This window comes from Hibiscus syriacus, unplaced genomic scaffold, assembly GCF_006381635.1.
Source record: "Hibiscus syriacus cultivar Baekdansim isolate YM2019G1 unplaced genomic scaffold, ASM638163v2 tig00110889_pilon, whole genome shotgun sequence".
Classification (NCBI taxonomy): domain Eukaryota; kingdom Viridiplantae; phylum Streptophyta; class Magnoliopsida; order Malvales; family Malvaceae; genus Hibiscus; species Hibiscus syriacus.
In genome coordinates, this window is record NW_024062899.1 from 503304 (window position 1) to 530222 (window position 26919).

The 26919-nt window shown below is 36.2% G+C and overlaps 1 protein-coding gene and 1 pseudogene across 1 annotated transcript in view; one reads left to right on the plus strand and one right to left on the minus strand.

The window, feature by feature from the left end:
* LOC120144367 (mitochondrial outer membrane protein porin of 34 kDa-like) overlaps positions 1-21111 on the plus strand; it is a 32422-nt gene extending 11311 nt beyond the window's left edge. Inside the window, exons 2-7 of the mRNA XM_039158443.1 lie at positions 12437-12487; positions 12596-12663; positions 19568-19675; positions 20205-20291; positions 20445-20674; positions 20889-21111. Coding sequence (XP_039014374.1) covers positions 12437-12487; positions 12596-12663; positions 19568-19675; positions 20205-20291; positions 20445-20674; positions 20889-21111 — 767 coding nt within the window. The remainder of the gene's footprint in view (positions 1-12436; positions 12488-12595; positions 12664-19567; positions 19676-20204; positions 20292-20444; positions 20675-20888) is intronic.
* Positions 21112-21844: 733 nt separating this feature from the next.
* Positions 21845-23401, minus strand: LOC120144355 (annotated as a pseudogene).
* Positions 23402-26919: the final 3518 nt, after the last annotated feature.

The following is a 26919-nucleotide window of genomic DNA, read 5'->3' on the forward strand; positions in this document are numbered from 1 at the left end:
GATATAGAACGTAATTTCGTTCCAGAACAAACAAAGGATTAGAATCAAGTCAAAATAAGCAAGGCCAAGTGAGTGCATATCCTAGATGAAATGGAATTGAGACAAGACTTGCGATAAGTCTATCTCTTATCAATGAATTTATAATTTTATATTCATGTACATGCATATATATATATGTGTTAACGTTATAGTGATTTCATGCATTTTTCATTCATGATTAACATGGTATTATATGAATGAATGCCATTATCAGAGAATTTTTCCAGATATGTGAAATAATGAAAATGATCATATGAAGTGACTTATGTGTTTACATGGACAGTGATGAAAGAGATATGAATTAAGAAATGTATTTATAATTAAGCCCATGTTATTTGATATGAGAGCTATAGGTATAATTGGCATGCCAAGAGTCAAGGGATTATCAGTGGTCCTTCGGGACATAATGGTCCTTCGGGACAAATATTTAGTGCCCCTTGAGGGAATTATACGAGCTGTGGTGACAATATAGTGCACAACCTCTATGTACTCACATACCTTTGTTCTCAATAATGTACATGGGCAATTCTAAGATAAGTTAAAGTGGAATTAGCATAAGAATATATGTTTTATATATGTGCATGTTACCATCATATATGTTATAGTGAAATAGATGCATACAAATAAAGATTACATGATCATATGGTAAGAATGCATGTTCATGAATGCATTGTTATATATATATTATGACTCATTAAGTATATGACTTAGCATGTAAGTGATTTACACGTAGGTATCAAGAATCAAGAGGAGCAGTAATAGAGGCGGCAAAGACAACATCACTACTAAAAGATCAGATCAGAAGTAATTGACAAAGTTTAAAATTTCCCTGTTTTTCTTTAAGTGTCAAAGTTTGAAAAGTCAATGTGACACCTCGGATTCATATTCGGGTCGGATATGGGTTAAGGGTGTTACATTCTCTACGATAGTCTTCTCAATCCCACACTTTTTCCTTCCCTTTTGAGTTACTTGGTTCACTAGATTTATCGTGGTCTGACGATGTCATATAATAACATAAAATATTCAAATTATATGTTAGTATCGAACTAACATAATCTAATATTAAATATAGGATTTGATAAATATAAAATCGATGATTAAATCGATATGAAACTAAATCGTATTTCCATCATGATTTCAAACTTCTCAAAATATTTATTCAATTCCAAAAATATTTATTCTCATCAGAAACCTTTCAACTTTTTTTCCAATTCCACAATTAAGTCACAAAATATGAATTATTTCTAGAATTCACCTTAACTTTTCCATTAACTTCATAATATCCCTTCGCCATTATGATCATTTCACCTTAATTACTAAAATTTCCAGCAACTTAATAGGATCTTCAAATCAATACTTTAACATTCACAAACTTGAAATTTCATCCCAAAGTTTCTTAGACTTTTCGAATTCAACCATCCATCTTCATAAACTTGTAATTAAATCCCAACTCAATATTTAAACTCAAAAATCAGCATACTAAATAAATTTCTAGCATTGTAAGTTCTTATTCAAAATAATACCAACACATTTTCAAATTCACAAACAAGTCCATATAATATCAAGACCTTTCGAATTCCACCACTAAAATTTACCAAATTTAAAATTTGAATCCAACCAACTTTATAACTTAAAATTATAGCATTTCATTATTATAAATCAACATTGAGTTCCTTAATTATCAAATTTACACATTAAGATCCCATAATTCTCAAAACTTGCTAAATAGCCCTTTTTATTATTTCAAGTTTCCAAATTGATCCTAATTGATCTCTAAATCACATAGAACACTTCTAATATCATTTCTACACCATAAGAATTTTTCAATATTTCCCCCCAATTTATTCCCCTATGGCCTAATATATTAAGTCCCTTAAGGCTTGATTTCCATTCAATTTCAAGCATGAGTTCAATTTCCTTACATCAAATTCATGTTATTCTAATCATCACAACTTCACACTATATCAAAATCTCAACTTTCACAAAAATCCTAAAATGGTCGAATGATGTATAAGCTTCTACATGTCATTTTAATTATCACATACCTTAAATTAATCTCCAACCTGAAAAACATAATAATCCTTCATCAATTCTTCAAATCCCATAAACCCTAATTTCAATCTCTTAAAATATATGATCACCATGTAATATTTATACTAAATGATAGATAATTTCATGTGGATTAATTCTTTATCTAATAACTTAATCTAAAAATCAATTGAATAAGCTTGAAAATAAAATAAAAAAGTCTTACCTGAATGGCTATAGAGGTTTGGCCAAAGTAAGGTGAAGTAGCTGAACAATGGAATTTTAGTCACTAAAATTCCATTGTTCGGACAAATCTGAAAAATAACACTATTCTGAGCTAAATTTCTCAAATATAAAATATGGAAATAACATTTCCAACCCTTAAATAACATCCTTAAAATTTCATGAAATTCCGACTCGATCCGATTATTCGATTTCTATATCAAATTTATTTACGGGCTAAAATATATAACTTTTAAAATTTACATTTTTGGTCTCTAATCTTTTACAGAGTTTATACTTTATCTACCAAACTTTCAAAATTTACATATTAGTTACTAGTGAAAATTGGGTTATTACACCATGCATGTAGTATCGATACTCCCTAGTCAAGTAACGATACTCCCTTTAGTATCGATACCAAAAATAGCTTTGATGTCTCTAAAATTCCCACAATATCAATACTAGAGCCTCTAGTATTGAAACTAGCCCTCAGTATCAATACTGATGAGCGGTATCGAAACTCCTCCAAGAAGAATCGATACTACCTTTATAGGATGTTCACTTTTGCCCAATATGTGAAAAATATAGATACTATTCATACAATATGGATACTAGAACCTATAAAACCTATAAATAGGCTCGAGAATCACTCCAAAATCCTCTCAAACACTTTAATTTGATCTCAAATCATATTCTAAAGCTTTGAGGGGTTATTTAGGATCATCTAGCACCATAAAAATCCCATCTTTACACACACAAAATCATTTAAGCATAAATCAAGCAAAACTCTCAAATATGCTCAAATACTCAAATCTCTAACAAAGCATCATGTTTAAGAAAGCAATAACACTACAAAGGATTAGAAATACGCTACTTTGATGTTAGAAATCTAAAATGAAACTATTTTCCTTAACTATCATTCAAGTCTTCTCTTCTGTAGCACTTTGTTGCTTATACACTTATTTTTTAGCTAAACATGGAAAACAATTATTTTCCTAACACAAGATGTTTGTAGGAAGTAGAAATAATGAATAGAGTACGAGATGTAAAAATGAAGCTTATAATGCTCACCTTCAGCTATGAGACTTGCTATGAAAGAGGGGGAAAGAAGAGAGAAAAAGAGGGGAAAATAGAGAAAAAAGATGAGGAAAGAGGATAAGAAGGATAAGTAAAAGCCCTTTAGTTTGTACCCCAAAATTACCCATCCAATACCTAAAAAAATATAAGGAATTAGCTTATTTTCAAAAATGGGATAATTACACTTTTAGTCATCCCAGATTAGTCTATTATGTAAAAATCCACTTTTAAGGTCAATTGAACTCAATTTACATCCAGTTAAGCCAATATTTGGCCCAAAGACTTTATTGCACACTTCACACGGTCCACATACCTCTCGAGTCCACCTAAAACTACTAACCCAAAATTCGAGACGTTACAACGCGTGTTCTACCACTATACCAGTATATATATGTTATGGGTTTAAAATGTATATTTCTTTATATTATAAGCATCTTGATATTACTTAACTAGGTCTCGAGTTTGAGTCCTCATGCTTGTAAAAATCTTCTTTATAAGACCCACCTACCAAAGCCAGATGTGCGACGCGGGTCGGTTTAGATTAGTCAGGGTGAAGATTGGGAACAAAGAGGGCAACCAAAAAAAAATTTAACATTTTTAAATTCAATTCAATATATTTTTGTCTCCACTTTCTCCACTCTATATAATATAATTCCAGAATTTTCATTTTAAAAAAACCAAGTTTTCTTCACAGGGAAATTCTCAAGAAAACCATTTTATCGATATAAGATTTAGCTCGATCACAATGACACCCTTTATATTCGTTGCTTTAGCAAGGAATAGATATGGAAGTCCATATGGAGTAGAGAAAGTGAAGACAAAAATATATTAAATTTAGTTTAAAATATTAAACTTTTTATTTAAATCTTTTATTAGTTATATTTTAATATAAAACGTATTCAATTATAATTTAATAATGAAATTTTGTTTGATGATTTAGGTGTTTTTGTATTCCCTAATAGACCTAGGTTTGAGTCTTTTTATTACTATTTTTATTTTCATTTTCTAACATTAGTTATAATATATGATATATATATATAACATATGTTGTAAGCTTATTATCAAATGAGGATATTTGTGTAGTGGTAAAAGCATATGTATCCGTTTCTATAAATTGAGGTTCAATTTCCCTTAGTAGCTTCTTATTTTCTATTTATTTTTGTTTCATTAGATGGTGATACGTGTATAAACCCCCTAATCTGATTCGACCCAAATCGAAGGATTAAATTATTACACGGAACCATCGAAATGACTAACATAAATTTTCTTTTTAAACCACATCGTAACACTCATTTATCTTTTGAAATCATACATGAAAATATAAATATTTAAGTTTGCAAAAGTGAACAACAACAACAAAACCCTATTCCCATATACAATGGGGGAAGGTAGGGTAGTAGGTTGCCCCCAACGCCAGGTTGAGAGCAACTTCCGTGGAAGACCTCCGGCAGTCAAAAAATTAAAAATAAAGATAGAATGCAATGCATGTATAAATAAATAAATTAATACATAGTTGAACAATCTTCATATGCAGTCTTCATATGTGCTTCTGTAATGGGAAGTAATCCCTACAAATAAATCCCTGCGTAAAAAATCTCTGTATATAGACAAAAACGTATATAAATTAGAAGTCATGGAAATTACTACAAATGCATTAAAAGGACAGGGATTACAACCTATGGTTGTGACCCGCACTACTCGGCTACCCTGGTCTTAAGTCTCCATATTTTTCCAATCAAAGGTCTGGTCCTCGGTAAGGGCTAAATCCTTCAATCAGATCTCAAGCAGTCTTCCCACTTCCGCCTTGGTCGTCCTCTCCTTCTGGCACTGTCGACTGTAATCGTCTCTACCCTCCTGACCGCATCCGACGGTTGTCGCCTAAGGACATGCCCAAACCACCGTGGTCTTCCCTCCCTCAATTTTTCGGATACAGGAACAACCCCCAATGACATCCTAATAGCAGAGTTTGGTGTCATATCCCACAGAGTCCTACCACATGCCCATCTGAGCATTCTCATTTCTGCGGCCTCCATCCTCCTTACGTGATACTTCTTGATTGCCCAACATTCTGATCCATACAACAACGTTGGTCTTATTGCTATTCTATAAAATTTTTCCTTAAGTTTTAAAGGCACCTTCTTGTCACAAAAAACTCTAGTAGCAGCCCTCAACTTTAGCCATCCCACCTTTATACGGTGTGTAACGTCATCATCTACACCCTCATCTTTATGTATCATAGACCCTAGGTACTTGAAACAATCCTTTGAGGGGATAACTTGTCCTTCTATGCATACTTCTACATCTTCATCGTTTTAGTTCCCACTGAAGTTTAAATATAAATACTCTGTCTTTTCAATATTGATCCTTAGACCTTTTTCTTCTAAAACAGTCTTCCAGGTATCCAGTCTACTATTCAGCTTGGTTTTGTTTCAGTAACTAGGATAATGTCGTCAGCGAAAAGCATACACCATGGAACACCATCTGGTGTCACACAAAAGATGTCGTCCATAATCAAGGTGAAGATGTAAGGGCTAAGAGCCGACCCCTGGTAGGGTCCGATTTCCATCGGGAATGCCTCGGTGTCGCCAACTGTAGTCCTGACGTAAGTAGTAGATCTACAGTACATATCACGAATCGCCCGGATATAAGCAGTTGGGATCCGTCTTGTTTCCAAGGTATTCTAGATCATATTGCGGGGAAAGTTATCATACGCCTTCTCAAGGTCAATGAACGCCATGTGAAGATCTCTATTTTTTCCCTATATTTCTCCATAATCCGTCGAAGTAGATGAATTGCCTCCGTAGTAGACCTGTCTGGCATAAAGCCAAATTGGCTTTTCGAAACCCTAGTAACCTGTCTCAACCTAGACTCTATCACCCTTTCCCATAGCTTCATGGTATAGCTGAGTAGTTTAATACTTCTGTAGTTGCCACAACGTTGGGGATCTCCTTTATTCTTATAGATTGGTATCACCGTAGACTCTCTCCACTCCTCTAGCATCTTGGTTGTCTCTAAAATAATATTAAAGATATTGGTCAACCACTTAACTCCCTCTTCTCCTAGGGCCAACCACACAGTGATAGGAATTTGATCTGGACCGACGGCTTTGTCCCTCTTCATCTTTCTAAGAGCCATTTTGACTTCCTCAAACCCAATTCTACTTGTAGGGCAGTCATTGGTCGTAGTATGATGGTCGGCTGACCCATCGACAGTACTATCTCTATAGGGAGAGGCACTGTCATTAAATAAGCCAAAGAAGAAACTACCCCAAACCCTTTTAATATCATGATCTTTCACTAAAAGAACACCATTGTTGTCCTTAATAAACCTAATGCTACCTAGATCATTTTTCTTATTTTCCCTGGATTTTTCAAGCCTGAAGATGTTGTTTTGTCCTTCCTTGGTGTCTAATCTCTTGTATATTTCCTCGTATGCCTTATCATTTACTTTAGCCACTGTTTTCTTGGCTTCCCGCTTTGCCTCATTGTATCTTTGTTTAGCTCTCAATTTTTCTTTGTCGTCATTGCAGTGTAGAAACTCCTTGAAGCAAGTTTGCTTTATCTTCACCTTAGTTTGGACTTCGTCGTTCCACCACCACGATTCTTTATGTTCCTTGACCTTCCCTGTCGATAACCCAAGGGTGTTTTTACCCACCTCTCTGATGGAATTTGCCATATTTTTCCATAACATATATGCATTATTTGAGTTTGTAGTTCCAAAACCTGTATTAGACAAAACCTTACTCCTAAAGTCATCAGTTGTCGCTCTATGTAAGTTCTTCAAAAGGATCTTAGGATTAGCAAGTTTAGCCCTCCTATGAGTGCTCTGCCCGTGGCGTAAGCAGAATACCAAAACCAATAATATGTGTTGTAATGCACATGCCTCTTCAGGGAACACCTTACAGTCAATGCAAGCCCATCGATCCCGATTTCGAACCAGGATGTAGTCGATTTGGGTATAATGTCCCCCGTTATGGAACGTAATTAAGTTCACATCTCTCTTGTTAAAAAATGAGTTAGTGACCACTATATCGTATGCAGTAGCAAATTCAAGCAACGTATGCCCCTCCTCATTCCTACTACCAAAACTGAAACCCCCATGAACACCGTCATACCCTTCGGTTGCACTACCTATATGGCCATTAAAGTCTCCCCCTATGAAAACTCTTTGGTCTTCCGGAATGCTCCTAAGTACATCATCTAACTAATCCAAGCAACGTTTCTCCCCCTCCCCTAGGCCAACGATGGCCATTAAAGTCTCCCTATGAAAACTCTTTGGTCTTCCGGAATGCTCCTAAGTACATCATCTAACTAATCCCAGAAGCAACGTTTCCCCCTCCCCTAGGCCACGTATGGGGCGTACAGTGAAAGGACATTCACCACTTCCGCTTCTATAATACCTTAATCATCATGATCCTATCCCGGTATCTACAAACTTCAACTACATTTTCCTTGAGCCTAGAGGATACCAAGATACCCACCCCATTTCTAGCGTTATCTACATCTGAATACCACAACTTGTACCCATTACACTCTCTGGCACGAGCCCCATTCCACCTAGTCTCCTGAATACATGCAAAATCTATTTTCCTATTACTAAGTACGTCGGTCAGCTCCAGTAGCCTAGCATTTAATGTGCCTACATTCAACAAACAAACTCTAAGTCTAGTCTCCTTGACACCACTCTGTCGAGCCCTCCCCCTCTACACCCTATGGGATCTAAAAGAAGGACATGACCACAAGTAATCATCTATAGCTGAAGCTATGAGGAACTATGAAAAGGAATCCAAAGAAGAAAGAAGATGCACCAATAAAACGCTAGAGAATTGAGGGGTACTAAGAAGCCTAGTTGGTTACTTAATAGTATTTTAAGAAAAACTAACACTATCTTACTTAACTTTAGGCCAACAGCTAGAAACCAATAATTGGATTTATATCTTACCTAAATATGTAAAAGTAAGATACAGAGGTCATTTTTATCTTTGTATCCAAATCCGAACATGTCAAACAGATTTAACTTATTTAACCCCAAGATCAATAACTTTTAAAATATCAACAGATTTGATTTAATAAATTTCTAGCTACCATAAACAGACTAAAAATATAAGCCAAAAGAAATCAATCAAATGCAAACTCTAACAGTCAGATCTCACTAGAATAACATAGGATCATATTATTCAAAACCAAGAACCCGAGTTAAACTATCAAATGCTAACAAAATAGTAAGGGGAAAAAACAACTGAAATTGTTGGGATATATATAAAAAAAAGGTAGTTCAAACCCAGATAACAGTGAAGAACCCGAAGAATAGATCCATGAAGAACCCGATTTAGGTGAGACCCAAACCCAGGTAGAGATCTGTGATGGTGAAGAACACGATTTAGGTGAGACTCAAACCCAGGAAGAAATCCGTGACGAACCTATTTTCGGCTGAATCAAACTTTGCTTCCGTAGTGGAACAGAGAGAGAACAAAAACAACTGAAATTTTCGAGAATGAGAAACGGGAGAATGGAAGCTGATATACTCAGCGGTGGCACATTTTTACAAGAAAAATAAGATTGCAAAAGTGAGAATCTCCAAATACATCTCAAAATAACACATATCCAGTATTCCAAAAATAGAGTTACGACTAAAGTACATGAAGGTCTATGATAGTGCATACCCACTAAATAAACTCAAGATGTACTCTACTACTTTGAATGATTTGGAATACAAGCTATGCGATAAGCTCCTTGATGGTCCTCTTAAGAACCTACGCATGAAAACAAATTCCAAACACTAGGCTCATAAGCTCAGTGTCACACTAATGACTATATTATACTACATGTGTTCATCATATGGTCATGCTAGCAGGTAAAGAAATAAGCATACAAGTACGCTAAACACAATACTAAGGTGGGTATCATGGTGTGGTCAGAGGGTTTCCTATATCTTTGGTCTCACACCCCTCTATCCTAATATACCCTAGGGTACGTAGGGTGAGATCCAAATTTCTACATAGAAAACATACACCTGATCTACCTACTCCACGTGAATACTCAGGGAATTTTCACCCGACCAACAACTAAAGTGCATTAGCATTATCTGATATATATATATGGGTATTTTAAACAAACAAGACAATCTTTATAACTACTAAAGTAACTCGAGTGTCCTTGCAATCACACAAGGACTACTTTTATGGCATTTTACTTTATAAGTTTTCTTATGCTTTTGCTGGAATTATTAGTTGTTATAACTTGTAAGTTTATCAGAGAAATATTGAAAGTCCTAAACTCTTCTTAAATTCTTTTCTCACGATTAGGCTTCTTGCCCAAAATTGTGTGATGGTACAGATACTAAGCCTGTTAGTACAGATATTATTCTAGCAGTATTGATACATTTCCACTGTCCTGACAGTATCAATACTTTCTCTTAGTCGATATATTATATTCGATGTTCTAAAATTACTATATAGTATCGATACCCTTAGGTGGAGTATCGATACTTCTTTATTGGGTATTGATGTCGTCAGGGCACTAATACCAAATTGAGGTAAAATGTTAGAGAAAAATAAATCAATATTGATACCCTATTTAGGGTGTCAATACTTCTACTTTGTATAATATCAATACTCCTTGAGTATTGGTACCAAAATTAACTATTGGAATTTACAATTTGATGCTGGTATATGGGCACTAATACCAAATTGAGGTAAATGTTAGAGAAAATAAATCAATATTGATACCCTTATTTAGGGTGTCAATACTTCTACTTTGTATAATATCAATACTCCTTGAGTATTGGTACCAAAATTAACTATTGGAATTTACAATTTGATGCTGGTATTGATACTCGAAGAACAAAATCGATACCCTATGAATAGGGTATCAATACTACCCAGCCAAAACCCCTTGTTTTAACTATATGAAGAATAATATCGCTAATGTTCATCCACTACCAATGCCTAAACCTAGAAATGCTCTATTTTCTTACAAAAATGATACCCCATTTTACCTATTTGCCTATTTAAGGCCCTTAAGCGTTATTTAAGTCTTATGTAAGTTGATAGGGGTTATAATAAGTCATTTTTCATGATGTATAACATCAAATGCCATAATCTACCATGAATGTACTTGCATACTTAATGAACTCATACAAGATAACAAACACATCTAATGACTCACAAGTGGTATAAGATAGTTAGAAATGTGTTACCTTAGTATTAAGCTGCTAGAAAACAACCCCAACTTAAGTAATCACAAGCTTCTCCTTACCCTTGCTCTTTGAACTATCCCCAACCTCTTTCACTAATCAAAAGATAAGAAAATGGGTTACCAACTCATTTAAAAGTTTAGAAAGGACTTAAGAACACTTCTTAAGGTTTTAATCCACTAAAAACGAGCTAGTTTAGTAAGGATTTTTAAACCTTAAGTTATGGCCATCATAGTTAACCCTTGATTTTGTGGGCTTAAAAAAGCTCTAAGGATGTTGATTAAGAATCTTAGCTTCATTTATTCGGACTAGTGATGTTGGAGGATAAAACTAACACCTTTGAGGAGGTTACAAAGGAGAAGAGAATGTTTGAGAAGAAGAATAAGATAAGCTTTTGGGAATGGGGAGTTAAACAAGCTACACAGTTACATCATCATTCTTAATGATTTTTGGTCTTTCTAAAACTAAATGGCATAATTACTTCCTTAGTCCCCCAAACTGGTCTCAAATAAAAAAAATCATTTTATATCAAATTGGGCTCAAACCAAACCTAATCCAACTCAAACTTGGACCAAGGCTTCCTACAAGGTTTATAAGTTTATTTAAATCATCTTGGGTTAGCCCGAAACTACTAACCCGAGATCCAGGGCATGACAACATGACATCATTTGGATGGAGAAAAATATCTAAATTAAATATCAAAAAGTCATAATTGAATGATCAAATTATGATCAAATTGATGGAATGCATAAATAATAATGATTAAATGTGTAATTATATAATTTTTTAACTATCATCACCACTTCCGTTAAATGTTAACGCAAGTGGTTTGATTGAATGCATTTAAATAGTTGGTTGACCTAATTAACAAATTTCAAAAGTAATGGTTAAATGAAAAGGGACAATAGTTAGGTGGCCAATGGAATAGCTTATCGTTCCTTTTACACAATGTATCAAATTAAAGTATTATAGGGCAAACTATTTGTATGATCACTTAATTATTACTCTTTTTTATTTATTTTGACCACCGATTTTAAAATTTTAATTATTAAAGTGTGTTGATCAAGCCATAAATAAATTTAATTTTCAATTAGATTATGACACATATCACTACCTAGTTAGATTTTTTTAAGTTATTATTTATTTAATTAATAATTTTTCAATACCCTAGGTACTCGATGAACTTCTCGTCTACTTTCCAACTTAATTGAGAAAATAATTTTCTCAATACCTTATATAAGTCAATTCTCCCCAAGCTATTGTTCTAGTAATTTTACTATTTTAAAAAGATATATTACAAATAAGTACTTAAGTATATCATTTTTGTTATTTAAGTACTTAAAATATTTTTTTATCAAAATAAATTTATAAAGTTATATTTTTCTCAAATAGATATTTAAAGTAATATTTTTGCAAATAGGTACCCAAAATATTAATTTTTTAATCTAAATATTAAAATATTCTTTAATTAATGTCACGTGTGAACTTTTTTAAAACTTATATAAAAAAGTTAATACTTATTTTGTCAAAAAAATATTTAAAGTGTCTATTTTGACAAAAATAATAATTTACGTAATTGTTTTAACGAGAAAATGCTTTAATAACTTAAATAAAAAAAAGATAACATATTTTAAGCACTCGTGATATAAGTCCTTTTAAAAATAATTTTTTTTAATGTTGATATCTAATAAAATAATAATAATTTTTTAACATCCAACTGAAGTGAAGTGCATGGTGAATTTAGGGTTTTGGATTCCTTGATTTATGTATTATCCTCAACCAAAGCTTTATTTCCATTTGTCTCATTCATTATCACTGATATTCATCCCCAAGGGTCCTTTTTCCTCTAGAGATTTTAAATTCCAAAGGAAATAAGATGGGCAAGGCGGTTCGGGTCTCTACACTGAAATCGGCAAGAAAGCCAGAGGTATAAAAATACGATTTACTTTTAATAGGAATTACGCATTTTTGTACTTATTTGAAGCTTCAAAGTGTAATGTTTATGTTTCTTCTTTTTTTGGGGGGGATTTTATAGATCTTCTTTACAAGGATTATCAAACTGACCAAAAGTTCACTCTGACCACTACCTCTCCCACTGGAGTTGTAAGTTGTTGTCCTTTTTTTCTGCTTCGTTATTGCGGGATTATATTCTAGTATTTATTTTCTTAGATTTTTTAAATTAAGTTATTAACTTTAGGTGCTTTTTGTTCTGTCGAAACCAAGTTTTCTTTGTCACGTTTTATGATATTGTTGAGATTTTCTTAGCTTTCTTTATGGGTTTCTTCAGCTTGATAAAATTGCATTCCATGAACCAAAATTCTGTTTATGTTTACCTTTTTTAGATTTTGTGGGAGCTTTATATGCATGTGTTATTATAAAGTTATGTTGATTACAAACAAAAGGATGAATACTTTTAGCTGACCTTAAAGGCAGCTAGCTGATATGTTCTTCAGACATATACATATATGTAATTTAGTGCGTTTCTGGCTATTATGTTATTAGATTTCAGCGTGGTTATCTCATCCTTTTTACTGCAATGTATCATGGGAGAAGCTCGATATACTAATCTGCTCTAAGAACTTGAATTAATCATTTGCCTTTTTTTCCCTCTTCATCTTTAGGCAATTACCTCTGCTAGAACGAAGAAAGGTGAACTGTTTCTTGTTGATGTTAACACCCAACTGAAGAATAAGAATGTCACAACTGATATCAAAGTGGACACTCGATATCATTTCCTCAACTCTTACCCTCGGCTTAGCATCTTTGACACTCGAACTTGTGCCAAGACTGCACACATCTTCCCAGACTCACTATCTGGTTCATCATTGAGTGGATTTTCTCTGCCACTCCAGGAACAATATTCATCATCATCTGACTTGCCTTTATCACGGAATCTCTTGCCGCTACCTTCAGCTTTAGACTTTGCTTTGCAAGTCTTGTTCTTCTTGACTCTAAATTCTTTGATGGACTCAGCATTTGTCAAGGCTTTAGACAACTCCTTGACTTCTCTTCACTCCAACAGTCTCTTCACCCATGGCTTCAATCCAAACATGAAGGTGAGTAATCCATCTTCTTCAGTCAAACTTGGGACTTTAAACATGAGTTTTTTGAATCGATTCACATACACCTTAAGTGTCCTTTTATGCCTGAGTCACCTCAAATTGGACCATGCCTCCATCCTGGCATACTGTGAGCAGACTTGCTCACTTTGCACCATCGGCTTGACGTCTTTATCTCTTGCTATCGTACTGGGTCCCTTCTTGTTCTCGACTGCTTTGACACCCGCAGTCTCGTCATGTTTCGATCCTGGATTGACTACTTGAGAACTTATAGTCGCACCACTATTGCTCCTTGATTCGGCTACTTTGGAACATATAGCCTCACTAAGTCTTTCCCCTGTCTTGATTGCTTGGATACTCGCAATCTCGAGCTTTTTTTCGGGTTCGGCTACTTCAACATCAACAACCTTACCTTGTCTCGATCCTTGATTGGCCGCATTGATCCCATCAATCGGACCAAGTCTTTTTCCTAACTTGACAGCTTTAACACTTGCAACAACACCAATTATTCTCCCATCCTCTTTATGATGGTTGTAAGGCGACGTTTCTCGGGACATCCTCTAATCAAATGAGGACCATCTTAAGAGAAGGGTCGAAGTAGGGGCTTGTCGATGATGTTCAAGTGATGAACAATCCTTCAAAGACTAGTGGACTAGAGTCGAAGAGAGCCAAGACGTTGAGGGACAAGGCAACCACGGAGAAACTGTCCATTTACAAGGTGGGAAGCGAGCTCCAACATTCGTGTTAGAAGGGATGAGGTAAGAAGAGGAAAAAAGAGGCATCGAACTTTGCCGTGAGAAAGTGTCGATGTATGATGAAGCAAAGAACTCTAATGAAAAGAGTTCAATGCGAGGAGTGTCAGACTTCAGGGAGTAAGAAGGACTGATGCAAATTTTTGAGTAAATGTCAATTAAATTAGAGGGGGAAGGTACATCTCAACACTACTCTAGTGTTCTTTTGAGTTTGATTTGTTGTTTTAAGTGAGTATAGATCGAGCAAGACCTAACTCTTAACGCAGAGGAAACAAAGTTTGGAGGGGATCCAAGACTTTGCCGCAGGACCGGGAGGGTCCAAACCGAGACAAATCAAGACTTGTAGGAAAGAGAGTTCTTACGGTAGAGATACACTTGTAGGTGTATTGGCCCATTTTATCACTTGACGGCAAGAGCCGAAGCAAGCACATCTGTTATGGGAGGCTGATTTCTTAGGGGGGATATGAGCAAGTGGTGGCGTCGAAAGGCAACCAAGTTGATGCAAAGTATGGCGTGAAATATTGTGAAGTTACATGCGATAAAAGCCAAGGCAAGCAGTTCGCATGGGAGGACCAGAGTGTTATGATGAAGCAATGTAGGTGGAGAATTCAGTCAAGTGGGAGTCTTCCATGAAAAATGAGATAGACTCGCTTATGTCAAATCAGACGAGGGAATTAGCTGTATTACCACCAGACAAGAAAGTGTTTCATAACATACATGTTAACAAAGACGGTGACTACGGACAAACTGAAGTTGTGTTCAGCTTTAGTTGGCAGCTTCAGTTGGCATGCTAGAGTAACAAGACCAGAAATGTTGTTGCATTGATCGAGGTGTAAAGACAAATTAAAATTAGTCTTCAAGTGGGAGATTGTAAAGTAAAAAAAGGTGTGCCACCGCCTAAATGGATTTCAATAAATTCGGTGCCCAATTTTGTTGAAAATGATAATAGAGATAATTGCAATTTAGTCCTTACACTTTAGAGTATTTTCAAAGATTAGTCCTTAAGCTTCAACTATAAATATCCTTACCCATTTAGCTTTACAATCATCCCAAATCATTTTCTTGTGAATTGTGAGTGTTTTATAAACACTGGAGTTGTAAGTTGTCCTTTTTTTCTGCTTCGTTATTACGGGATTATATTCTGGTATTTATTTTCTTAGATTTTTTAAATTAAGGTATTAACTTTAGGTGCTTTGTGTTTTGTGGAAACCAAGTTTTCTTTGTCACGTTTTATGATATTATTGGAATTAAACGAGTAATTTCTCTATAACCAGATTAGTGATAATCCAAAATAAAAGCAAAAAAATAATACCCGAAATTGATAACGGAGTTCGGCCAATTATGCCTACGTCTCCAGACTGCTGCAGATTTTTTACTAAAGAGAAAAAATTTACAGGTGTTTACAAAACATTCACAACTCACAAAAAAACTCTCGAAACTCTTTAGTATTGAGAGAAAGAAATGATTTGCGATAATTTTGAAGCTAAATGGGTAAGGGTATTTATAGTTGAAGTTTAAGGAATAATATTTGAAAATACCCTAAAGTATATGGACTAAATTGTAATTATATCTATTATCATTTTCAACAAAATTGGGCACCGAATTCGGTGCCCCTTTGTTGAAATCCTTTTAGGCGGTGGCACATCTTTTTTGACTTTACAATTTTTCACTTGAAGACTGATTTTAATCTGTCTTCACATCTCGATCAATGCAGCAACATTTTTGGTCTTGCTACTCTAGCATGCCAACTGAAGCTGAACACAACTTCAGTTTGTCCATAGTAACCTTCTTTGTTAACCCACTTGTTGTGGAGCGTTTTCTCGTCTGGTGGTAATACAGCTTATTCCCACGTCTGATTTAACATAAGCGAGTTCATCTCATCTTTCATGGAAGACTCCCACTTCACTGAATCCTCCACCTGTATTGCTTTATCATAGCACTCTGGTCCTCCCATACGAACTGCTTGCCTTGGCTTTTGTCGCATGTAACTTCACAATCTTTCGCGTCATACTTTGCCTTTCGATGCACCACTTGCTCATGTCCCCCCATAAAGACTGCCTCACATAACGGTTGTGCTTACTTTGGCTCTTGCTGCCAAGTGATGAAATGGGCTAACATGCCCACAAATGCATCTCTACAGTAAGAACAATTTCTTACAAGTTTTGATTTGCTTCGGCTTGGACTCTGCGACAAAGTCTTGGATTCCCTCCAAACTTTGTTTCCTCCGCGCTAAAAGTTAGGTCTTGCTCGATCTATATCCACTTAAAACAACAAATCAAACTCAAAAGAACACTAGAGTAGTGTTGAGATGTACCTTCCCCTATGATTTCATTGGCATTTACTCAAAATTTGCGTAAGCCCTTCTTACTCCCTGAAGTCTAACACTCCTCGCATTGAACTCTTGTCATTGGAGTTCTTTGCGCCATCATGCATCTACACTTTCTCACGGCAAAGTTCGATGTCTCTTCTTGCCTCCTCCCTTCTAACACGAAGGTTGGAACTCACTTCCCACCTTGTAAATGGGCAGTTTCTCCGTGGTTGCCTTGTCCCTCAACGTCTTGGCTCCCTTCGACTCTTCTCCACTAGTTTTTGAAGGATTGTTCCTCACTTGAACATCCTTGGCAAGCCTCTGCTTCTACCCTTCTCTTAAGATGGTCTCTGAAGCCATGTTCTCTACACGAACATGCTCGGCAAACTCCTTGGACACGAATAACTCTTCTTGCACTTGGCTTCTACTCGCCTTGGCAGAAATGAATCTTATTGGGCCAACTCTCAACGCCTCTTCGATCTTGGGTTCGTCCTCTTCTCTGGACAACTCGATTTTTGGCTCATCCATCACCTTGGATGACTCGGTTCTCCTCAGGTAATTATGCAACACTTCTGACATCTTAAATCTGCGCCCCTAGTTTGTTTGACTCTTACCCTCGGCTTAGCATCTTTGACACTCGAACTTGTGCCAAGACTGCACACCTTCCCCAGACTCACCATCTGGTTCATCATTGACTGGATTTTCTCTGTCACTCGAGGAACAACATTCCTCATCCTTTGACTTGCCTTCATCAAGGAATCTCTTGCCGCTACCATCGACTTTCGGCTTTGCTTTGGAAGTTTTGTTCTTCTTGACTCCAAATTATTTGATGGACTCAGCGATTGTCAATGCTTTAGACAACTCCTTAACTTCCCTTCGCTCCAACACTCTCTTTGCTCATGGCTTCAATCAGAACATGAAGGTGAAGAATATATCTTATTCGATCAAACTTGGGACTTTGAGCATGAGTTTTCTTAATTGACTCACATACTCCTTAAGTATCCCTTTATGCTTGAGATGCCTCAACTCCATCCTGGCATACTGTGAGCAAACTTGTTCACTTTGCACCCTCGGCTTGACGGTTTTATCTCTTGCTATCGCACCGGGTCCCTTCTTGTGCTCGACTACTTTGACACCCGCAGTCTCTTCACGTTTCGATCCTTGCTTAACCGCATTGATCCCATCAATCGGGCCAAGTCTTTTTCCTGACTTGGTAGCTTTAACACTTGTGACCGCGCCAATTCTCGCTACTTCTCCTTCTTCCATCCTCTTCATGATGGTTGTTTGACGACGCTTCTCGGGACATCCTCTAATCAAATGAGGACCATCACAGAAGTAGCATTTCAATTTTTCCTTGCTCCCCTTCTTCTTTACACCGGACTTAGCTTTGTCATTCTTTCCCGATGGCTTTCCTTGGCTACAAACAGTCGATGGCTCACTTTGGCCATTCGAAGAGCTTTCTCTATCATCTCTCTGTTGCACCTTTTCCCGGTATCCCCACTGTTGCCACTACCCTAGGTATGGGCCTGGACGACACATTGCTACTTGGCTTGACTCTTGTAAGCTCAGCCAGCTTTTCGACTACAGCTATGGCCTCTGAAAATCTCTGGGCATCTCCTTGCTCTCCCTCGAGCATCGCCCCTGGTCTAAGTCCTTCTAAGAAGGTCTTGAGCGCATCCCATTCACTCATTGCTCTCTTGCATATGAGCAACTCCCTCTTGAGCTCATCCACTTCATTTCTCAAAGCCATCGCTCTCACTCGAATCTGGCTTCTTTTGGATCGTTTCTGACAATTCCCGCGAACTACCGTGTATTAGAACACCTTCGTCGACAAATTCGTATCGCCGACAAAATTTTACTATTCACGAAATTCATTATTCACATGAATAGTAACCTCACAGAAAAAACCGAAGAAATTCACCATCAAAAGCTCTGATACTAGTTGTTGGGAATTAAACGAGTAATTTCTCTATAATCGGATTAGTGAGAATCCGAAATAAAAACGGAAAAATAATACTCGAAATTGATAACGGAGTTCGGCCAATTATGCCTACGTCTCCAGACTGCTGCAGATCTTTTACTAAAGAGAGAAAATTTACAGGTGTTTACAAAACACTCACAACTCACAAGAAAACTCTCTAAGCTCTTTAGTATTGGGAGAAAGAAATAATTTGGGATAATTTTGAAGCTAAATGAGTAAGAGTATTTATAGTTGAAGTTTAAGGACTAATCTTTGAAAATACCCTAAAGTTCATGGATTAAATTACAATTATTCCTATTATCATTTTCAACAAAATTGGACACCGAATTCGGTGCTACCTTTGTTGAAATCCATTTAGGCGGTGACACACCTTTTTTGACTTTACAGTAAGTTGTTGTCCTTTTTTTTCTGCTTCGTTATTGCTGGATTATATTCTGGTATTTATTTTCTGAGATTTTTTAAATTAAGGTATTAACTTTAGGTGCTTTGTGTTCTGTGGAAACCAAGTTTTCTTTGTCACGTTTTATGATATTGTTGAGATTTTCTTAGCTTTCTTTATGGGTTTATTCAGCTTGATAAAATTGCATTCCATGAACCAAAATTCTGTTTATGTTTACCTTTTTTAGATTTTGTGGGAGCTTTATATGCATGTGTTATTATAAAGTTATGTTGATTACAAACAAAAGGATGAATAATTTCAGCTGACCTTAAAGGCAGCTAGCTGATATGTTCTTCAGACATATACATATATGTAATTTAGTGCGTTTCTGGCTATTATGTTGTTAGATTTCAGCGTGGTTATCTCATCCTTTTTACAGCAATGTATCATGGGAGAAGCTCGATATACTAATCTGCTCTAAGAACTTGAATTCATCATTTGGCCTTTTTTTCCCCTCTTCATCTTTAGGCAATTACCTCTGCTGGAACGAAGAAAGGTGAACTGTTTTTTGCTGATGTTAACACCCAGCTGAAGAATAAGAATGTCACAACTGATATCAAGTGGACTGACTCCAATGTAAGTATTTTGTCTGTTCTTTTTGTTGATTTGTAGCTTATTTGATGTATATGTTTGACTGCCTGGTTACAATTTCCTTTTTTGTGAGTGAGATAAGATGCTCTTTTCTCAATTATATATTCTTCGTCCTATATCGAATTCTTTCCTTTTAAGAAAATTACTAATCAAGTATCATCCCCTGATACAAGCATGAGACGGGTTCTGACCTTGAAAACAACCTAATTGGAATATTCAATTTACCTTTCCCATGCACGGATTATCTCCTCTAATTTGAAACATGTGCTTTAACGGTCCAGGATAATATGTGCTTGATATCATTGTTTAGAACATCATATCACTGGATCATGACGTAACTTTTGGGGATCTGATCTTTTTGGTAGAAATGCTATTCAATTAAAGGATATTTTTGGTTGAGTTCGTAGTTCCTTTCTTTCCCCTTGTATTCCTTTTCTATTAATTCGTATGTGTGCATCTTTTATAGGCTATTTTGAACATTATTTGTTGCGTTAAAGTAGTTTTCATTTATCAGCTATTTACCACCATAACGGTTGATGAACCTGCACCTGTGCTGAAGGCTATCTTTAGCTTCAGAGTACCTGATCAGATGTCTGGCAAGGTACGCGATTCTGTTGTAAAATTTCAATTTGTAGTATTAAGAACTTCCTTCTTGTTTTGGCTTTTATCTCAAGAACGTGTTACCATGCCTTTAAGTGTGGATACAGCTTCATGATGCTGCTGGACATATCTATTTCCTTTCTATGTATACCAGATTGAACTCCAGTATTTGCATGAGTACGCTGGGATAAGCTCAAGTATAGGATTGACTGCAAACCCTGTAGTTAACTTCTCAGGCGTGTTGGGGACAAATGTTCTTGCACTCGGTACTGATATTTCTTTCGACACAAAGACTAGGAATTTCACCAAATGCAATACTGGATTGAGCTTCTCCAACGTGGATCTAATTGCTTCATTGGCTTTGGTTGACCCTTGTTTCCATATGTAATGGGGAGGTCTCCTACGGAAGCTGCTCTCAACCTGGTATTGGGGGCAGCCTACACAAAGTATTAAGTTATACATATACACTCAAGAATTTCAGCTGTGGAAAGGTGCCTAGAACATAATCACATACAAAGCCAATGAAAAGGGAGACTTGGTTAACGCATCCTACTATCATTTCGTGAACCCGCTGACTAATACTGCTGTTGGAGCTGAGGGGACCCATAGCTTCTCAACCAATGCGAACACCATCGGGGACACAACATGCAATTGACCCATTGACCATGGTCAAAGCACGGGTGAACAATGTAGGCATGGCAAGTGCAGTCATCCAGCACGAGTGGCGCCCTAAGTCCCTGTTTACGATTTCGGGAGAGGTGGATACCAAGTCCATTGACAAGAGCCCCAAGGTGGGACTTGCTTTGGCACTCAAGCCTTGAGAGGTTACGATGATAAGAAGGGTCGTTTTGGTGAAGAGTATGGTAGGCTTAAGAATTTTTCATAGGATGTTGCCATATATCTACTCTTTGGTGTCAATGGTTTTCATTAAAAAAAACAATAGAGGTTGCATAGTGGTTAAAACTATGTGGTAACTTTTGAATCATTCCTTACTGAGGTTGTTTTGCATGAAATGTGTTTAATGAAGAAAAAATAAGGATAGTACCTTCTGTTTTTATAAGCCAAGGATCATCGATTCTCTCATCACTGTTAGGGGCGTGCATTTCTTACTGGTTTTTCATATGTTCATATACAAAACAATATGAAATATTAAACACTGTTCCGTGAATATTAGAAAATATATTGAAGTGCAATCTTTAAAACTGGAAGGAAAAGATAAAATATACTGAAAGTTGAATAAAAATATATTTGGAAAAACAAAGACATATTTCAAGTCGAACTAAGACTCAAACATCAAATACTACCTATAATATTAATCTCAATCAAATTCCAATCCAACCCATGATTAGCTTAATGATATTAGTGGTTATTGGCATTTAAAGGTTTAAAGCTCATTAACTGAGAATAAAACTTAAAAAAAATAGATTACGATAAGAACAATATGATCTTACAAACCAATGGTCCCTGGTTTAGTCCTGGGTGGCAACAAATCTCAAAGAAACATAGAATACGAAACAAAAACATCAAATTACCTTTTCCATGCAAAACTGGAAGAACAAATAAATAAAATTATACGAAAACTCCAAATTCGATCATTATTCCCTCATGCTATCTCCACCATCTTCCTCATCACTCAACTCGAGATCAGCCAGCAACTCTTCCAATGGAACAGAAGGCACGTCATCATCATCAGCCATGGATGTCATTTCCGATGCTTGGTAATCTTTGTCGTGGTACAAAGATAAGTTGAACCTTAGTTCAGGGTCCTCTTCCAGATTTCTCAAGAATTCTTCGTACTCGGAGGTCAACTTCTCTCCGTTGGATCTACCCCTGGATTCATTGAGTTCCATCTTGAGCGACTTGAGCTTCCAAGGACGAGACTTCCCACGCTTCTGGTGTTTCTCTTCATAGCTCTTCTTTATCAATATTACATCAGGAACTACAAGGTCTCTATACTTGTCTAGTTCACTAACATTAGAGTTGACGCCATAAAGGTCATAACCGAGAGCACGATCTCCCGGCTTTAATATGTGGCCCAGATGAGTTCTTACACAAAACAACTTACTGTAATTAGTAACACGAGCCACTTCAACATCAGCTATAACGTATTTGCAGCCACCAGCATTATATTCTGGAGAAACAACTTCGACATTGAAGACATCATATTCCACCAGCTACATGCTACTAAGTAGAGACTTAAAGGGATAACTCCAATACTGGTCCCTGTCTAAGAAACATTGCCTCAAAGTAAATGGACCCAGCAAAGTAATGTTGTTCGTCACGTTTGTGCAGATTACGAGTGGACCGAAATTCCCCAAACTAACAGCAACTCTTGGAGGTAAACAAATCAAAACCTCACGGCAGATTGGGGATATTTCAACCGAGCATGTGTACTTATATTGTAGCTATTATTCTTAGTATCATGAGAAACTAGCCGCTCGGAATGCTTACCCTTATTGTCGGAGCAACTTTGTCCAAGAAAACAAATTTCGAGGCATGACTCTCGTTGCTAGAGAAAAGTCGATACCCCGATCCATCTGCTTGATTTTAATGGCATGAACGGCAGCATCGTGCTTCCGAATGACCTACTCCAGATAAAAGAAAGTACGTCGGTGCGAGACACACTGTCTTACCTGCACAGAAGCCACCCACTGATCCGGATTGGCTTGAAACCTAGTACAAGATTCGCACATGTGATCCTGCTGAGCATACTCAACAACATAAGATAGCTCTAGAATTTCTCCATTAAGAACCTCCTTCTGAACTTTCAGCTTGACCTTGATTCTCTTAGAATGAGGCTCAGTCCAAATGAATTCGGCATTTACTAGCTTAACCTTTTTCAAATCAGTCTCGAGTCGTTTCACACAATATGTCAATAGCTCCTTCGATTCCAGCTGAGCTTTTAGCCAACTTCTGGGTGGCTGCAAGTAGCTATATCACTCCGGACAATGCATTATAGTGACATGCTTTCGTAAACCTTCCGTAATGTCAATTTCAGATCTCAAATATGTCACACACATGTTTGCGGGATTTGGCGCCATCAAAATACCACATTTGCAACACAACACAGTGCCTTTGTGCCTGAGGAACCACGAACATATTTGCAGCCATACCTACAAGCCCATGAAGAAAAGAAAAAAAAGGAAGATAATGAGTAAATAACAGTTCAAAGCAACATAAATCAAAGGCCGAAAGGTTAATTGTAGACCCCATATTTTGTCCTCATCCCAGCAGCCCATACCTCACCCAGCCTGGCCACCAAGCCTCCACTAGTCCTTGTCTGCCTCCACTAGTCCTTGTCTCCCTCCACTCACAATAAAAAAATTGCATATGATATTGTATTTAAATCAACAAGTGTATGATTAGTTTATTATGTTAAATCTGTAAATGGCTATAAATAGCCGGATGGAAGTTGTATATCAGAGAGGTGGAGGGATTCCAGACGTTTTTTTAGAAGCAATAAACTACTAGATTGAAGGTTGTTTTCTATTTTTTATTACAGTTTCTTTATTTTTATTATTTTTTATTGATTTTCTGTTTTGAATTTTTAATAGTTTTTATTTATTTATTTTCAATAGTTTTTTATTATTATTTTCGAAATAGTATGTCATTTTAGGTGTTATAAATACTAATATATTCACACATATCTGAAATTAAAAAGTAATCGAATGTTTTTATTTATTTATTTAAACCTAATCGACTCAACTAATAGCATAAAATATATAAAAAATAAAAAGAGAGTCAAAAACTTACCTTTGTCGAAGGAGTGTCGTCAGGTGGGAAGATTCGAACTAAATTGTAAGGGATTTTCTCCCTATTTTTCTCAATAAAATCAAGGCAACTAAACGAATTTCAGATATGAAAACAAAAATAAAGAAACAAGGAAGAGATGGGGGTTCTGGAGATCCACGGGAAAATAGAATTTAGGGGAAGGAGTTGCTTTTATTTTAATTTTGGGAAAACCACAAGTTAACTCCTCCTTATTTCATAGCTTTTTGTGTTCTAGTCACTAATTTTAGTTTAATACTATTTAGATCCCTTTCTTTTCCATGTGTTACATTTAAATCATTATATATAGGGTCAAATCACTCCTAAGTCCCCCTAGTCTAACCATATTTTAATATTATGGTCATTATGCTTTCGAATACTTTATTTTAGTCATTATTTTACATTTGGCTTAATTATTGTTTGGTCTTTTAATTTTTTTTTCGCTATTTTAATATTTTAAATTTCTATTTTTATTTAAATTTTTTTTGCAGCTTATTCCTAGAATTAATTTGATCCATGAATTTTAATCCTTTCCAATTTAATTTTTTTTTATTCGAATTTTCCTTTATTCTTTTTTATTTACTCTTTTTATTTCGATTTTAATACTAACTCTTTGTGTTTGTTTGTTTTAGTTTTTACTTTATTTATGATCTTTTTAGGATAATTTTAATCAATCAAAGGTAAGTAATTTGAATCGAATTTTTAAATTTTAATTTTTGCAATTAAGACAACCGATAAATTAAATGGTACCGAAAGGACAGTTCAAGGGTGCTAATCCTTCCTTGACTGTAACCGACTCCCGAGCCCTACATATTTCTGGTAAAATGCAGATCAGGTAATATGGTATCCGATCAACCTAAATATTTTGTTTAAATGATCGGTGGCGACTCCTAATATTTTATTTAAGTCGAAGCCCAATTCCGGGCCCAACCCGAAAGGCGGTCGAGACAGCTTGGCGACTCCACTGGGGACAATAAGTGAGTCAGGCCATAATTAATTTTCGGTTGTCTTTTTATGCGAAAATGGTAAATTTAAATTTTAATTTATTTATTCGATTCCAATTATTTATCTTTGAATATTTTTCAAATAAATAGTTGTACTAACGTTTTTTTAATGTTTTCAGATTTTTCAAAATTGTCATCTCATGCTCTATACCCGAGCTCCGAACCCTATTTAAGTGGGGGTGAAAGCGACGCCTTCGTGAGAATTTATTCTCTGTGCGGGCCTAGCAAGTAACCTTCGGGATTCATATACCTTATGTCTTCGTGTGAATTTATTCACCGTGCGGGCATAAGGGAATGTGTCCTCTCGAGTTTAACTTGGTCCATACAAACCTGTGATGGGTTTAGGACTAAGGGTCTGGTAAGCCCAAGGGGGCACCAGCAAGGAGAACTCGGGTACCATTTTAGAACTTAAACCGAGAGACCATGGAGAATTATAGCCTACCCCGAAACCAAATTCCAAAACCTAGGATATTTTTTACCCTAACCATGTTTTTTGTATTTTTTTTCTTTCGTTATTTTTTTATTTGTTTATTTTTTTACTAACTTTTTTTGCCTTTGTGTTTGTTTTCTAGCATTTGCATCATAACAAGAGGCTATTGATCCCTAAAAATAGTTTGTTACACACGAAATAATCTGAATTAATGGACAAAGGTGTTGTAATACAAGAGATTAAAAACGTCGAGGCACGACTATGGTCCGAGAAGACGCAGAAAGAGAAGGGAGATAGTCTTCAGAGTAACTATGTGTCAGAGCTGGTTAGCTACGCATCTGTCAGCCTGAAACAGAATAATGTCCAAGAGCTGCGGAACATTTGGGACAGTTGGAAGAATGACAGTTAGCAGAAGTTTAGCCAACGATATGGTGATATTGCCCTCTTACTACATGTCAAGACTGATGAGCCCCTGCTCCGAGCATTGATTCAATTCTGGAACCCAGGATATAGTTGTTTCACCTTTAACCGGGAGGATATGGTGCCCACCATCGAAGAGTATACTACCCTACTGCACTGTGAAAGTATCAGACTAGAAGAGGGTTTGGGAAGCATTTACAAGGAAAGATTAATCCAGTCATTCTTATTTCAAAATTAGAGCAGTTTGGGCTTGGTTTTCAGCCCAATTATCATGAAAAGAGGAAGGAAATCCAGAAGAAACGGGAAAGAAGATTAGCCAGGTTGACTGGAAGCGAGTTTCAACGGGAACCAATGGTATTCCCACCTCTGTATCACACATTCAAGTCAGGTGGATATATGTTTGAGACCACCTCATCCGATTTAGAAGTGGCTTTGAAAGATTTGAATATCAATGTCGTGACTACAGAAGATGCGGACAACGCCAATAAATCTGAAATCTACCCTCTGCCACCTGGGTTTGTGCCTAGCAACTGGTCGGTGGAAGAACTACCTGTGGTTTACAAGAGTCTTTCAGAGTAATATTCGAACTATCCCTATTTGCCTATACCCGGGGCAATAGGTTATCTTTTGTAAGGGTGAATAAACATTGTTTTAAATTCAATAAAAGATGCGAATTTTCTTCATGTCAAACATTTTTCTTATTTCATTTCTTCTGAAACCATTTTTTCAATACTCCATTATATTCTCTTTCAAATTTAATTTTTGATTGTTTCGTGTGGGATATTTTCCTCTCACACATACACATTTCTTTCCTTCAGGTCCCCAGATAACGATAATGTAGGCACTGATGATCCTGATCCGGAGGTGGATTTTGAATCGGCCATTTGTCTTGGGGAATTCGATGAATGCGACAATGAGGAAAAGTGCAACTTACCTACCGAATTATTGAGAATGGTAGAAAGAGAAGAGAACCAAATACTGCCACATGAGGAAAAGATCGAAATCTT